General features: G+C 34.2%; 1 protein-coding gene and 2 long non-coding RNA genes across 6 annotated transcripts; all 3 read left to right on the top strand.

Moving 5' to 3' along the window:
- Positions 1-4,694: 4,694 nt before the first annotated feature.
- Positions 4,695-6,292, top strand: LOC11443735 (uncharacterized). Its single transcript, XR_003009188.2, has 2 exons — positions 4,695-5,754; positions 5,852-6,292. It is a non-coding gene; the product is annotated as an uncharacterized lncRNA (long non-coding RNA).
- A 1,300-nt stretch (positions 6,293-7,592) lies between these two features.
- Positions 7,593-10,519, top strand: LOC112419805 (uncharacterized). 4 transcript variants are annotated; one of them, XR_003009873.2, is made up of 7 exons: positions 7,593-7,775; positions 8,026-8,179; positions 8,661-8,789; positions 8,907-8,969; positions 9,099-9,147; positions 9,711-9,811; positions 9,978-10,519. It is a non-coding gene; the product is annotated as an uncharacterized lncRNA (long non-coding RNA). The 4 variants fall into 4 exon arrangements; XR_005643906.1 differs by lacking the exons at positions 9,711-9,811; positions 9,978-10,519 and adding an exon at positions 9,385-9,398 and having other exon boundaries at positions 7,596-7,847; XR_005643905.1 differs by lacking the exons at positions 9,711-9,811; positions 9,978-10,519 and adding an exon at positions 9,385-9,398 and having other exon boundaries at positions 7,597-7,775; positions 8,023-8,179.
- Positions 10,520-12,219: 1,700 nt separating this feature from the next.
- LOC11446728 (F-box/kelch-repeat protein At3g23880) lies at positions 12,220-13,614 on the top strand. The gene has a single exon (XM_003592634.4). It carries the CDS (start codon positions 12,263-12,265, stop codon positions 13,346-13,348), a length of 1,086 nt encoding a protein of 361 aa, XP_003592682.4. The 5' UTR covers positions 12,220-12,262; the 3' UTR covers positions 13,349-13,614.
- Positions 13,615-14,722: the final 1,108 nt, after the last annotated feature.

The following is a 14,722-nucleotide window of genomic DNA, read 5'->3' as shown; positions in this document are numbered from 1 at the left end:
GGGAACTGACTCCTCCTGCAAAATGTTATACTCCGACTGGATGCCATACAACACACAGGTAGAGAGTGGAGATGTAAACATATCAGGATACCCTATTGCACTATCCACTCTGGCTCTGATGTTCGCAATAATCTGGAGTGGGTCGGGAACATGTCTGATCCACTGCTGCTGAACAATAACCTCCTCGTAAGGAGGGGCATGAGTTGTGTACTCTGCAACGGGCGCATGGTCGCTCATAATAGGATGAGAAACACTGTAGAACCATCTGATGTACCCATCCTCATACCTCCGTTGTTTCCTCGTCGTTGTTTGTCGACCCCTCTATGCCTGGTGAAGGACATGGACCAGAAAATCCTGAAAGACCACAACCACAACCTTTGGCTCAAGAGCAAGCAACGTCGTAGGAGACTTGGGAATGGTTTGGACATACTGTAATGTCTGAGAAACCGCTCTAGCAAGTGAATGCCCCTTATGTCTTTGTCGGTCATGATCCAACCGGAGTACCAGCACATGTCATGTAAAGGTGTGATGTTTCATCGATCCTCGTACGACCTCCAAATGACATCAACATTCACCATGAGATCAATGAGGCCTCGGTAGTGTCCATGATCAGAATGGCCCATGGAGAGGTTTCCATCTGGAAGCAAGAGGCTGAGCATGATTGTAGTCCTACACAAGCTTCCTCGGAAAGACCTTCAGGAAGTGCTCTAAAATTCATCCCTACAAACACAAAGAGACACAATAATATCAGCACAAGTATCATGCAAACAAATATTTCAACATCACAAATGCATAAAGAGACACAATAATATTGTTAGTAATTTATAATGCTAAAGAAAAGAAAAATAATATTACCTCAAGTAGATTCATTTAACCGGCAACGACGCTAATGTTCGGGTTCGTAGCAAGAGAAAGCTGGGAGTAAAGAAAAGCAAGTGTCGTCCCGCCCCAAGACCACTAGTTCCGCGTGTCCAAGTCTTGCATCGTCGCCAGCCATATCAGATTAACGCCTTTGCTGTTCTTGTTGGCGAAAATCTCGAGGCCAACCAAGAGCAACAAAAGCGCCTTAATGCACATACTCCTACACATATCCAGCTCCTCCGCCTCCTCGTCATCACTAGGCTCCTCCAACTCATTACACCTATGAATGAGTCTATCATACGCCTCCTTCAGGTGAGTTATGCTAATATACCCCCCCACTAGTTAGTCACCTCATCATTCGCCTCCTCCTCCGTCAGACCCATCTCGCTCTACAGCAACAGCACACCATCCTCAGCAATGAACCTCCCAACGGGCAAATAGAAGTTGATGGTTTCCGAATGTCATCTCTCTGAGAAGGCGGTGATGTGGTCATGGATGATGTTCTCGTACCTAGTCTGAAGGAGGGGGCCAAGACCAGATGCATTCACTAGCTGCCAAAACCATGCATGTATCTGACTCGGGACTGTCAGCTTCTCAGCCTTATGCTTCTTCCCGTGCGAGGCAGGGTCACCTTATGCGTCCTCCGAAACTAAACTACAAAAAATTAAATGAAGAACAAACACTTAAAAAATATAAACATTTGAATAACTAAAAAAAGACATAACAATTTAATCGTAGAAAAACAAAAATTAAAATAAACATTAAACATTTTAACATAACAAGTATATAAAAAATTTAAAATAAAATAAACAATTAAATTGACGCGTAGTTAAAATATTTTAATATACAAATTAAATATTAAAAATTAACATATCAATTGATGTGTAATTAAATAAATTTAAACGATTATACGGCGAAGTCTAAAATGAGGTAGTGAATAGGTCCCTCATTGTATGAGGGAGTTTTTTTTAACGGTGAGATCAATGCAATGGATTGGATCTGTTCCACCTCAGCAAGAGAGCACATGCACCTCTCCACACTCAACCAAAGCAGACCAGACACTCTTCATATGATTTTCTCTCCCCTGCATCACTTGCTTATCTTCTCTGCTATTTCTCTCTCTTAAGTTTCTTCCCCATTTTACAACCCATAAATCATATACATACACCGATAGTCTGATACACATGTTGTTCTCTTGCCCTCGTTCTCACCTCCTTTCCTCTTTTTTTTTTTTTTTTCAAAGAAGGAAAAACACCATTACTAGTAAACAACATGAAAGTATCAATAGCCCAATGAAACCCTAAATGCAGAAACTGTGAACACAATATAAATCAACAAATCCAATTCACCATGAATTTAATCATTCAACTTCAAAAACGTAGAAGCTATGTCACTTAACCTAGCGTCGATTTTCTTTAACGGCGTCTTAGCATTACCTTCGATTAACCGTTTCAACGTAAACCTAGCACGTAGTATATGATTCGAAGCTAGAAGCAAACAAATTAAGATGCAATAAGAAGGAACGGTAAAACGGAATTTGAAATTTTTTGAAGCGAAACTGAAGAAATTAACCTCCTTTCCTCTAAATTAACTTCATGCCATCCAATTCCGATCAAAATTGAGTAAATATCGATGAATTTCATTAAGTAACAAGGGAGTTCCGGTCGCCAATGTTGTGTGGGGTCCACTACCTGGGATGCACCCGCATGAGACGCTGTCACCTTCGTATCATCACTCCTAATCCTAACGCCAGCCTGTCTCCTTCAAGGAGCAGGGCACACAACCGCATTTTTGGTCGTGCACTCTGTGTCATGTTCTCCCTCCTTACTCTCAGTCTGTCTGGTCTCTCAGACATATTTACACATCATTTTTAAAAGCAAAAAATCAAACTCACTATAATCAACAATAACGATTAAATTTCGACAGTGTGATTTCATGCAACATCTAAAAAACTAACATCTAAACTACAATTCCTAACTTAATTCATCATTAAGAATCTTAAAAACTAACATGCAAACCAAATTTCTAAAAACCTAAATATGTTAAATTTCTTTAAAAAAAACCAAAATTTAAACCTAAATATGTAATAGGATAATCAACTCCTACTTGATTTTGGGGTTGAAATTGACTTTGATTGGCGCAAGAATGAAGAAAATCTAACAATTTGGGAGAAAATTTGTATGCTTTGGTTTGAAACAGAGTGACTTTCTGTTTGTGGGTTTGTTGTTCTATAACAGCACGTATCGTGACTTAAGTCACGTTAGCACCAAGCATGACTAACTCACGCTGGCTCAGCGTGACTTAAGTCACGTTTGCACCAAACGTGACTTAAGTCACGCAGAGGCATTTTAGGCGGATCCTATGAGAGTGAGCAAAATTCAATGGAAGAAGGCATAGGTAGTTCGTCAACTTTCTTTTTAAGTTATAGGCAGATCCTATTTGAACTCACGAACACCCCCAAGACACTCTCAAATAATGCATCCAAGGAGAATATCTTCCTTGATCACAAGCGTAACACATCGGTTTTGAACACAATCCTACATGAAGAATTATTCCTTAATCAACTGGCTTAAAAATTCAAGAAAAATCACGAATTGGATTAGAAATCCTACAAGAAGAATTATTTCTTCACCTTTTATTTTACATCCTAATTACCAACAAATTAGTTTAGTAAAAGCACAAATTAAATGGTGTGAAGAATCAGCTCATTACTTTTTAAAAGTGGATTTTGATTACCAACTTTTTTCAGAATACATAGAGCTACCCGAAACTCTTAAAGAAAGACTTCAAAAACTAGCTAGATAAATTTAAAAATAAATCTATAATCTAAAATTATAACTATGTTTTAGCAAGTTAACGGAAGGAAGTATAACAAATAAAATACAGAAAGTTTTAGATGACTTTTTTGATCTAAAATATAGGATAGAAAAACAAACGTCCTATATAGAAACTTTTCAGTTTGAAGAAGAAAAGTATAGACCTCATGAAACATGGAGTTTTCATTAAGAAAATTTTGCCTGTTATAAAGAAGATGAAACACATATACTCCCTCCGTCCCTATATCTAAGCACCTTTTGAATTTTTCACATTTCTTAAAGAAGAATTGTTAATGCAATTAATGTGTCTATTTTGTGTGTTATTACCAAATTGTCATTTGTTTGTATGTGTATTAAATTTGACTTTTCATATTTCAAGACAAGTTAGTAGTTTTAATTAAGGGTATGTTTAGGAAAAAATAATAAATGCATCTAGTAATTTAAAAAGGGGTTTACATTTAGGGACAAAATTAAAGTCAAATGGGTGTTTAGATATAGGGATGGAGGGAGTATATCCTCACCTTTTTCATACAGAAAACCCACAACTCAACAATATAGCTTGTATGTTAGTTTGCATAATCAAGAATTGTTGTTATAAAAAATTTCACCGAAGGATGGATGAAATTTAAGAAGGTATTTTGAAACTCTTCAAAAATAAAGAAAGATATTTAACTCTGGATGAGTTATCTCAATTTCTTACGTGGGGGGAAGATAAGGGAAAACAAATAATTATCCCACAAAAGACACCAGAAATAATTAAAATTCAAGAAAAAGTTTCTGAACCTAAGAAAACTTCTGAATCTAAACAATTAACTATTAGACCACCATCTAGTTTCTTTTGATGGATGATACAGAAGAAGCCCTTAATAAGCAACTAGAAAATCTATAAAGACTTATGATTTCTTTAGATATTAGTGGCAAAGGTCAAGAAACCTTTGATGACAACCCATAAGATAATAATCAGATTATCTATGACTTTAGCTTTAGATATTTTTGAGTTATTGATCTCACTTTTATATCTTGAATCATTTCAGTGCATTGGAAATTTACTAGCATTCGAATTCGGATGGGCTTTGTAAGACTTTGAATCGTTTGTGAGGGACTATTTCTTTGTGGCTATCGGTGTATGTTATGCTGCGTTGTGTGGTTTGTTTATGTAATTTTTTTTCCCGCGCTGCTACTTCAATTTCAAGTCTGCCTTTGGTGTTTCTGTTTAGCCGTTTTGTGCGATAGACTTTGTTCGTTCAATTTTGCCTATTCATTGTTGCATGCTTGAATCCATGACCCTCTTCTTTAGGACTTCTCATGTATAAATAGGGACCATTTGTTTTATTTTGATTCACATCATCTTAAAATTACTTATATCTTTTCTTTTTATCACTCTTTCTAAAACTTCTTTGTTTGATCTTTTTATGGATTTGCATTTGCGAGAATTTAAGCCCCTGGTTTGGGTTTTTTTTTGCTGACTATTTTTCATGGATTATGTGATTAACGGAGGTTAAACCTGAAAGGAGAATGACAAGTCCTGATACATTACTTTCCTTCTCTTCCTTGACTTTAGATGTTCGTGAATGTGATTGTTACTTGATTATATTGTTATAAATCTTAGGCATTTAAAATTGAAATTATGTAGGTCAGTATAGAATCATCCCAAAGTTAGTCTAACACAAGTGTTGTTGTCTTTTTATATTTTCTGCATAGTTAGTTATATTGGTTTTGGACAGTTTAGGTTCTTTGCATACAAGTTTTTGGTATTTTAAACTCCCATGTATCTTTAAAAACTTGAATCCTTAACAAATAATATATCTTTAGACATTTATAATTAGTTACCCTTTCTTTTGTGCATCGTTAAAATGTTCCAAGGACTCATACCATATATTGTTGTGAGTTTGCTTCTCTTATTTGAATATGCCAAAAATTGTACCATGAAAAGTTACTAATTTCTTTTTAATACTGCTCCTAGATCATGCACTTTAAGATTTAAAAGTTCAAAATGTATTCTTTTCAAATTGTTGAAGATGATGATTCTTGCAATAACAATGTTTCGCTAACACAAATTGGTGAAACGCAATTGGAGGTACAAAGGGTTCAGATTGCACTTTTTAAATGTTTTTTAAATATTTTGAACCATGGGAAGCATTAAATTAATAATGCAATATTTTCTCCATTTACAGAGCCGCCTTATTGAGTTTGGTGTTCAACCAAAACTGGGAATGATCTGGTTGATAACGAGCAAACACCTGGTAGCAAATATGGAGGGAAAAGGTCCGCTGATGTAGAGGATTATGCTATACTTGGCACCGAAGAGATTGGAGAAAGATCAATTAACAAGCCGCAGAAGATGAAATGAGTCAAGGTTGAGAAACTGAACTAATGGGGAGGATGAAGTCCATAATTTTAAAATTTTGTTTTGTCTGATACCAGATTATGTGTTGCCTCTGGATGAATATGTTACGTTTATTTGCTTTAGACTATTTCCCATTTTGGTGTACTGTTTTTTGAACCTTAGGCCCCACAACCTTTTGTTTGTTGCCCGTTTATCTTTCTGTCAACTGTTTTGTCTGAATCAATCTAAGTATTTCCTCCTATTGATGTTTAACCTGTTTGAGGTTTTACATTTATCAGTCTAAGTGTTTTACATATGTAATGTGTTTATTCTGACTATCTTTGTAAGCCTATTAGCCTAAACACATGATATTATTACAAAGCTATCGGCGCAAATGTTACTGAATTTCATCTTTTACTATATGTACATGATTTGAGATGAATTTTGGCAATTTGTTAATAGTTTTAGCAAATTGTAATATTTGGTTACGTTTCAAGCATATTTTGGCCCCGTCAGTTTGTGAATGGTCATCTCCAAAGATCACAAATATTCATTTTGATAAATGGAACCTTGCATTTTGAAAAATATTAAATTAGTTTATCTAGGTCCATTAAGGCATTAACTGAATTTTTTTAGAGTTTATGACCTTATATTACAAGTATTTCATATTTTAAATAGTCATTTATATGAGAATTATAAATTGATGAACATCTGATAAAACGTTAAAAATCATTTTATTCCTAAATTAAATCATTCTACATAAGTTTAAAACTGTTAGGGACTATATACTTAATATTATCATATAGTGGTTAGGTAAAAAAAGTTTTGATCACAGAATGATAACTTACAACTTTAGTATTAATGTATGTTAATATACTTTGATTAGTGTCACATAATAAACTATAGTTGGGGAAGCCTTAAGGACCTCCATGGATTGTAGAGGCTAAGCATGTAAACTACAAGCTGTATATGACAGCATCTAATTAAGTCAGGAAATGTTGTAATTTGATAGGTAAAACAAAGCTCATAATCTGGGATGAGGCACCATTGATGCATAAGCATTGTTTTGAGACACTTGACTGTAGTTTAAGAGACATTCTTCGTTCTCAAAATGACGGTATACAGATATCCCATTCGCTGGAAAGGTTGTCGTACTTGGCAGTGATTTCAGACAAATCCTCCAAGTAATACCCAAAGGAACAGAGCAGGAAGTTGTTAATGCATCCATTAATTCTTCCTACTTTATTTCTTGCTGAGTTACTGTGTTTCATCAAGCGAATTTATTAAAAGCAATGTATCCAATACCGCCGCGTCTTGATCGTATTTTTATCAAACTCTACGTTAAGATAACCGTTTTCTATTATAAAAAAACAACCATTGTCATTTATATTTCATCAAGTTACGTTTTTAACTATATATGACCCGTGCGGCAGCACGGGTAGACGATCTAGTGCTTATTAGGTCATGCAACCATTAACCCTAATTTTTCCCTCTAATTATCTAACATTAAATGCTAAGCATACAATCCTAAAATATTTCCCTCCTATGAAAGTTCAATTTAAATTTCAAATTTCAAACTGACCTTTGGTGTATTCTATGCAAGCCCAAATAATCTCCTACTCTTATTTACCAATGAAAAAGTAAATATTTGATTCTCTCACGTTTGCCTTCAAAATTCGGATGAATGGATGAAACTGTCATCAATCATATTTACTAGAAAAGAATGATTGCAGCAGTGAAGGTTCCGCCGACATCATTCAATTTTTTCATAGGTAATATTTACATTCTTTCTTCTCCTTTGGTTTACCCTTTCTTCTCCATCTCCTAATTTAAAAGCTCACAAGGTACAAAATTTATTCTCCATCTCAATCGTTGTTGTGTGGATCATGATTTTCAGATTATTACTTTTATTTTCTATTTTTTTCAAATTAAATTATTAATTTATTACTGTACATGTTTCAATTTTGTTCTTCATATGAGTATTTTTTTTTTTTTTTGGGTTATTTTTCGTTATTAAAGCAGGGTTCAGATTCAAAAAATTGGACAAATCAACAGAGGTTAGGATAAGAGAGTTTGATATGTAAGCGGTGTGGATACGATGACGGAGAGGGAAACTGTGGAGCTTTCGATCAAGACGTTCTCGCCCATAGAGAATTCTCAGCCATACTGTGGATTGGTGAGGTTTTACTATCCAATCAATGTATGCTTTAGTTTTTTAGTGCATATTTTTTTTTTTGGAAGGTTTTAAAATTTATTTTTGATATTGTGAGGATTATGGTTGTGGGTGATTATTGCTAAAGTAACAGTTTTCATGGTCGTGGTTGTCGAATTTTGATTTTTTTAATATTTGAGTTTGGTGGATTTGAAATGGTTGTGAGTACTATGTGTTTGTGAAAATTTTTGAATGAGCAAAGAGAGAAATAATTGCAATATTTTAGAGAGGGGTGCTTTTTATTAAGGATATTGAAGAAAATTCACCATAATTTGAAGAAAGAAACTTTTGCAAACTTATGCAATCTGTACATTTCTGCAATAGTTAGGAATTAGACTTGAAGTGTGACTTTATTTAGTTCAGATTTGTGCCTTTTTGTTTCATCATCCCTCATTCTCTTTCAATTTTATTCCTTATTTATAATCTTCTTTTTCTTTTTTGCAAGAGTTTCTGCAACAAAGCATACTGCTTAAGTTAATAAGGAGGTTTAAGCAGAGGCACTGGGCAGTAGGTTGAATGTTTCTGATTGTGAGGAGGCTTTTGGTATCTTTGTATGTTACTTGCAGAAATCAAGGTAATTGTTGTTCATATATAGATTTATTGTGGGTTTGGTTCGTTTTTTGTAATTTGGGTATTTTCAAATTGGGGGTTCCAACTATTGATTTGTTTGTTTTTTGTTGTTCATATATAGGTGTGGAGAAGAATGGTTAAATTCATCTGGCCAAATTGGATTTGAGATATGTCACAGCTCATGGTAATGTGTTCTTTGATCCTTAATTTTTTTATTGAAGTACCTATACATGTTGTGATTATTTTTAAAGAATGCTATTGTAAACATTAATTTGCATTAGTTTATTGTTTGTCTGTTTATCATCTTCAACAGGTTTCAAATATGGAGCCAATAAAAAGTGACAAGGGTAGAACCTTGAAAGGTATGAGTTAAAGTATGTTTACGATAAAAAAAATGAGATAAAAGAGGCTATGACTACTACTATTGAGTTACATATTTTAACAAGAAGCTAAGACTTCATTTCATAAGTCATATTTCTCTTAAAGGAAGATTGAAGTTAGTGGGAAATAAATATGATTTGTGAAACTTCTTATGACAACTTTCTGTACATGATTATTGTTCTTGATTTGCCACTTTTTTTTTTTTGAAATTTATTCAGAACTACATTCAGTTTTTGAGTAGTAGAAATGGCTCAAACCAGCTGATAAAAAAAGCACTCTGGAAATTATGTCGACAGTAGTACATATAAGTGTAATTTCTTGCAATCATGTGATCATTACTATAGATGTTATTGATTTTTTATGATGTTCTTTGAATTATATTTTTTTGCTAATATTTGGAAACTGTATAAAGTTTTAATTAATAATTTGTTTTTCTTTATTGGAGCTTCTCTTATTATTTTACTAATATTTGTTTTTGTTCATTTTTGCTTTTTATATTTGAGAGGAAGTAGAAAACCAATAGTCTCATTTTGCTTTATTTCAGGTTGCATAAGTCAATGACAACATGTTTCAACCCCATCTGTTAAAGAGGTCTATGTTCAGCCCCAATTTGAAGATAACCTTGCATTAATGAGTGTACCTTAGGTAACATACCCTTTTGCGAGACTCGCTGATTTTCACATACCTTATGTTTTTGTTTTGTTTTGGAGTGCTGGTGCATTTTGCGCTTTTCTGTATTGGCTGCAGGTCTCTTTGAGTTTTTTTTTTTGGTGTTGTCTGTCATTCATGTTGTTTTATTTGTGCACTGCAGGTCCATTGTGATTTTTCTCTACTTGAGTTGGTTTTCCGGCTGTCTCTGCAGCTGCCGTTTTGTTTTGCATGGTTATCAATTCAGATTGCTTCATCAATCATTAATGAGGCTGTTTTCTGATCCAGCTGCATATTTCTTTGGAATTAGTTTTTTAGTCGACAGTCTGGTGTTGTTTTTAAGTGTTAGCATGTTTTGGTTTTGGAGTTAAATTATGTTGGATTTGATTTTGTAGTTTTTTGGTGTTATCATGTTGGCCTATTGTTGTTTTTATTGTCATTTGTTCTGTCATTGAGCAATATTAGCATTGCTTATCTCTGTTTTTTTTATCACACAATTTTGTATCATTTGATGATCTAAGTCATGATTAAATGTTGTTCAAATGAAACATAAGGATATGACATTAATAAGTTAGATGTTGCATGTGCTTCAGCAATGGTTAGAGAAACATAAATAGGACTTTAGATAGGGTCTTAAGTTTAGTGTTTGCTGTAGTGTTCTTGAAACTTTGCACAATTTAAAGGAATGGTCCAATTTTGGTTATATATAATGTCTACACATAGTCATTCATGTTCGCACAGAGGCTTTGACATTGTTTCTTTTACATATCCTGATATTTGGATTTTTCAAATTGGAGATTTTGGTTTGGCAATATTATAATTAAATGTATAGCATTGGAAAATTATAAGGCTTTGGAAATGGTGGTCTCTTTAGCAAGAAAAGAACGAGTGTCTGTTTCATAATATTGTTCTTTCGGCTGAGTAAGCTGTTATGTTAGTGTGACACTGGTTTCTTAGTTGTACAATAGACCACCATTTGTAGCGGCAGCAGAGCAACTTTCATTCTGCTCTTTTCTTTGGTCTGTAAGTGCTTTGCTATAGAATACAAGTGTTTAATTATGTTTTAGCTGGCTGTTTGCATTTTTGTGACATGCTGGATTTGCGGTTTTAGGTGGTGTGGTTTCACCTGATAGATATTTGGTTTTGGTTTGTTTTCTTTTGGGTGGCTTCTTTTGTTTAATAGCTTGGAGAACAATGTTTCTATGAATAATTTCCACCAATGTTCAATACCCTGGAGCAAGATGATAACTTAATGTTGGAGATGAAAAGAAGACTGAGTTTTGATCAAGTAAAAGGCTATAAAAGAGCTTTAAGTTGGACAACAAGCTAGAGCAAACGTAATATTAGAGATTCTGGTGTTTTAAGTACAATTTTGATGTTCTTAAGTTTGAGTATAACAGTATCAATCACTTTGATTGCACAAACAAATAACCCACTTTAAATCCATTAGTTATGTGATAATCTTTAACTAAAATTCCTACATCAATATGGTATATACATGGTGGTATCAAGTAATGAATTAAATTATCAGATTGATGCTAGAATTGCAATGGAATTTCAATGATACTGCCTTAGCCATTCAAACACTATCAAGACCAAAGTTCGAATGACTCATATGTGTTCATTCAACATTTTTTTTAATATTTGAGTTTAATTTGTAGCTGATTTTAGTTTGGTCTGTGACATAGCATATTTGTGTAATACTATTTGTAACTAAATTTAGTTTGGTCTATGACATAGCATATTTGTGTAATACATGAGTGGATCCATGATCACCATATAACTTATTTGAGAACAATTCTTTTATTATGATATATCTTATTGGTAGTTGTTAAAATTGGTATGACCCATGCGGCAGAAAGTTCCCATTTGCTGCTATTTTTGTCTGTTTAAGTCCTATGGTGTCCATGTTTGTTTTAAGGTTCATGTTTTGGTAAGTTAGCAATCTGCTTTTGGATAGTATACAATGAACTTTTATTCGTTCTTAATTTTATTTATTTTGCACCAATTGTTTCAAAAAAATTATTAGTCATTTCGTATTGATTACAGGGACAAGGACGGTTAAAACTTCATTGTATCGACAAGGACAAGGGCAAAATTTTAATATTTCTGTCCATTTTTTCTCATAATTTAATACTCTTGATTAGGTCACTTTTCAAACATTGAGAGATTTTTGTATTTTCCAATATATTTCGTTTTATCGTGTATCAAATTATTCCGGCTCATAAGACCCGTGCGGCGCATGGGTCGGCGTTCTAGTAACAATATAAATAAGGGTTTTTCTATCATGTGCAACTTTGCACATGTTAAGAAGTTTAAAATAATTGTTGGTTTTCAATGAAAAGTTACTACTTTTAGTTACCTTAACATGTGCAATATTGCACATGTTAGACAAACCCTATAAATAAAAACACCACTGTCTTTCACTCTGAATCTGAGCTTTTGGATATGACGGAAAGCCTAACACCCGCTCTTCCGTTCGATCTGGTGGCAGAAATCCTGTGCCTGCTCCCCGTGAAACACCTCCTTCAACTCCGTTGCGTCTGCAAGTCATGGAATTATCTTATCTCTCATGATTCCAATTTCGCCAAGAAGCAACTTCGTTTGTCAACCTCCAACCACGACCGCCGGCACCTCATCCTAACCCCTACAAGCTTCTCAAGTGAGTTCCTTCTGTGTTATTTCCCAGTTTCCTCTGTTTTCAGCAACTCTGTGTCCACCCAACTTATTAGGTACCCTCTTATTATCAACTATGGAGACAGTTTTGGGGAGGTTTCCACCTGTCACGGCATGCTCTGTTTTGGAATAGATGAATCTTTAGCTCTTTTATGCAACCCTTCCATTAGAAAATTTAAGATATTGCCTCCTTTACAAAATCAAAATCCTTACCGAAGCTATTTACAAACGTTTTATACCTTAGTGTACGATCGTTTTACTGATAATTATAAGGTTATCACTGTTTCTTTCTGTAAGAAAGTAGAAGTTAATACTCATACTTTGGGTACTGATTATTGGAAAAGGATTCAGGACATCCCATATCAATGCTTCATTCAAGGATTGGGAGTATTTGTCAGTGACACTGTTAATTGGTTGGCTTATGATATTTGTAGTTCTTTATGGCACATTGTTTCTCTTGATTTAAACAAGGAGTCATATCGAAAGCTTTTGCAACCTCTTTATAATGAGCGATTAAACACTAGTATTACCTTGGAGGTGTTGAGGGATTGTTTGTGCATCCTTTCTCATGGCGACAAGTTTTCTGATATTTGGATTATGAAAGAATATGGAAATGAAGAGTCTTGGACTAAATTGTTCAGTATTCCTTACATGGAAGGTCGTGGTTTTCTTGGCTATTGCCAGTCAGTATATATTTCGGAAGATGACCAAGTTTTGATGCAGTTTCTAAAGATGGGGAAATTCAGTTTGCTTGTCTATGATTCCAAAAATGATACTTTGAAGATTCCTGAAATTCAAAACGTTAATGGTCGGATGACACCAAACACCTACATTGAGAGTTTGATATCACCTTTTTAGTATTTTTATTACGATTTAGATGTTATGTTATGTGACCCGAGCTAGAGACTCAACCACAACCTATATGTTATTTTCTAATCTTGTTATTTATATTTATGCTATGCTTGTTCTGGGTACCGGTGGCTCCACGGTTTATTGTTAGTTTATAGGCTATGTAATCCGCGGTTTGAGAAATTGCTATGTTATTTTCATTTATTTCTTAGTTAGAGTTGTTGGTTCGGTCATTGTCGATTATGTTTTATATAGCTTACAATCATTTATCATTAGTATCCTTGCTTCAAATCTTGTACTATATATTATGAACTGAACATATCAAATTTTGTCATGGATGTGGTTCTTAATAAAGGTTAGGAGAGCTTTGAGAGACACCAAGGTGGTCAAAATGAATATTTAAAAATTTAAAATTTAATTTTTGATACACAAAAGTTAAAAATCACTATGTCATCTATAAAATCAAAGGGGAAATGCAGTAGACTTGAAGACTAGAAGAGCATTTTCCCCTTTATTATTGTAAGTTAATCTTGTGCAACACTTGTCATTTGTAAATGGTAAAGACTTGAAGACAGAAATAAGTTGGTTGGCTTTTTTAGATATGTAACAAGGTGGAAGCACTTCTCAGATAAATATTGGCTTCTACGAATATATACCCCACCCCCTGACCTTCTTTCTATACATTTCCCACATAATCGTAGGTGACACTCCTCATATTCAATTCCTAAACTGCGGCAGTGGAGGATGTTGCATTGAGGTGTTGATATTTTCAATAGTGTTGTTACGTGTTATTTAAAATACCTTTATAGCTATGAACTCGTCTCAATTTTGTTAGTCTATATCATTGGTTGGATTCTGCATTTTGGCGCAGTGTTTGATTCACAATTAACAGTTGCTATGAAACCATTGGCCTCAAACAAGCTTAAGTCAATATCAAATAGAGGTGAAATGTTTAGAGGTGGATGCTTCAAAAGAATAAGTCCTTTCAGTTAGTAATTTTAGGTTCTGAATTCTGAGATATCCTGTTCTGGTAGTTATCTATTAATAATCTGTGCTCTGAGTTCTTATCTGTTTCACTCATTTACATGTGATGTGCTAAATGTAATATGCCCTCTATCATAACTTGAACTTTGAAGGACTACCATGCTTAGAAATTTGATTTAGGCATGTAACCTGAATTTTGAACGACTACTTGCTTAGAAATTTGATTTGCGCATGAAAGTTTCAATGGCTAAAACCAACAATCATAAGGGAAGCTCAAGCCATTGGAAATCCAATTACAGTATTGCTTGTAAAGTGAAAGATTTCCAGGTTTAGCGAGGAGGACAACTCGGAAAGTAGTATTTTGTTGTACCTGATGGCGTCACAATTCAAAGGGATTGG

The sequence above is a fragment of the Medicago truncatula genome, chromosome 1 (assembly GCF_003473485.1).
Source record: "Medicago truncatula cultivar Jemalong A17 chromosome 1, MtrunA17r5.0-ANR, whole genome shotgun sequence".
NCBI classification, from domain to species: Eukaryota; Viridiplantae; Streptophyta; class Magnoliopsida; order Fabales; family Fabaceae; genus Medicago; species Medicago truncatula.
Note: the sequence above shows the minus strand (reverse complement) of the source record. Positions and strands in the feature narration are given on the sequence as shown.

Excerpts from the sequence above, each read along its gene's own strand:
- LOC11446728 (XM_003592634.4), top strand. The coding sequence starts at position 12,263 with ATGACGGAAAGCCTAACACCCGCTCTTCCGTTCGATCTGGTGGCAGAA.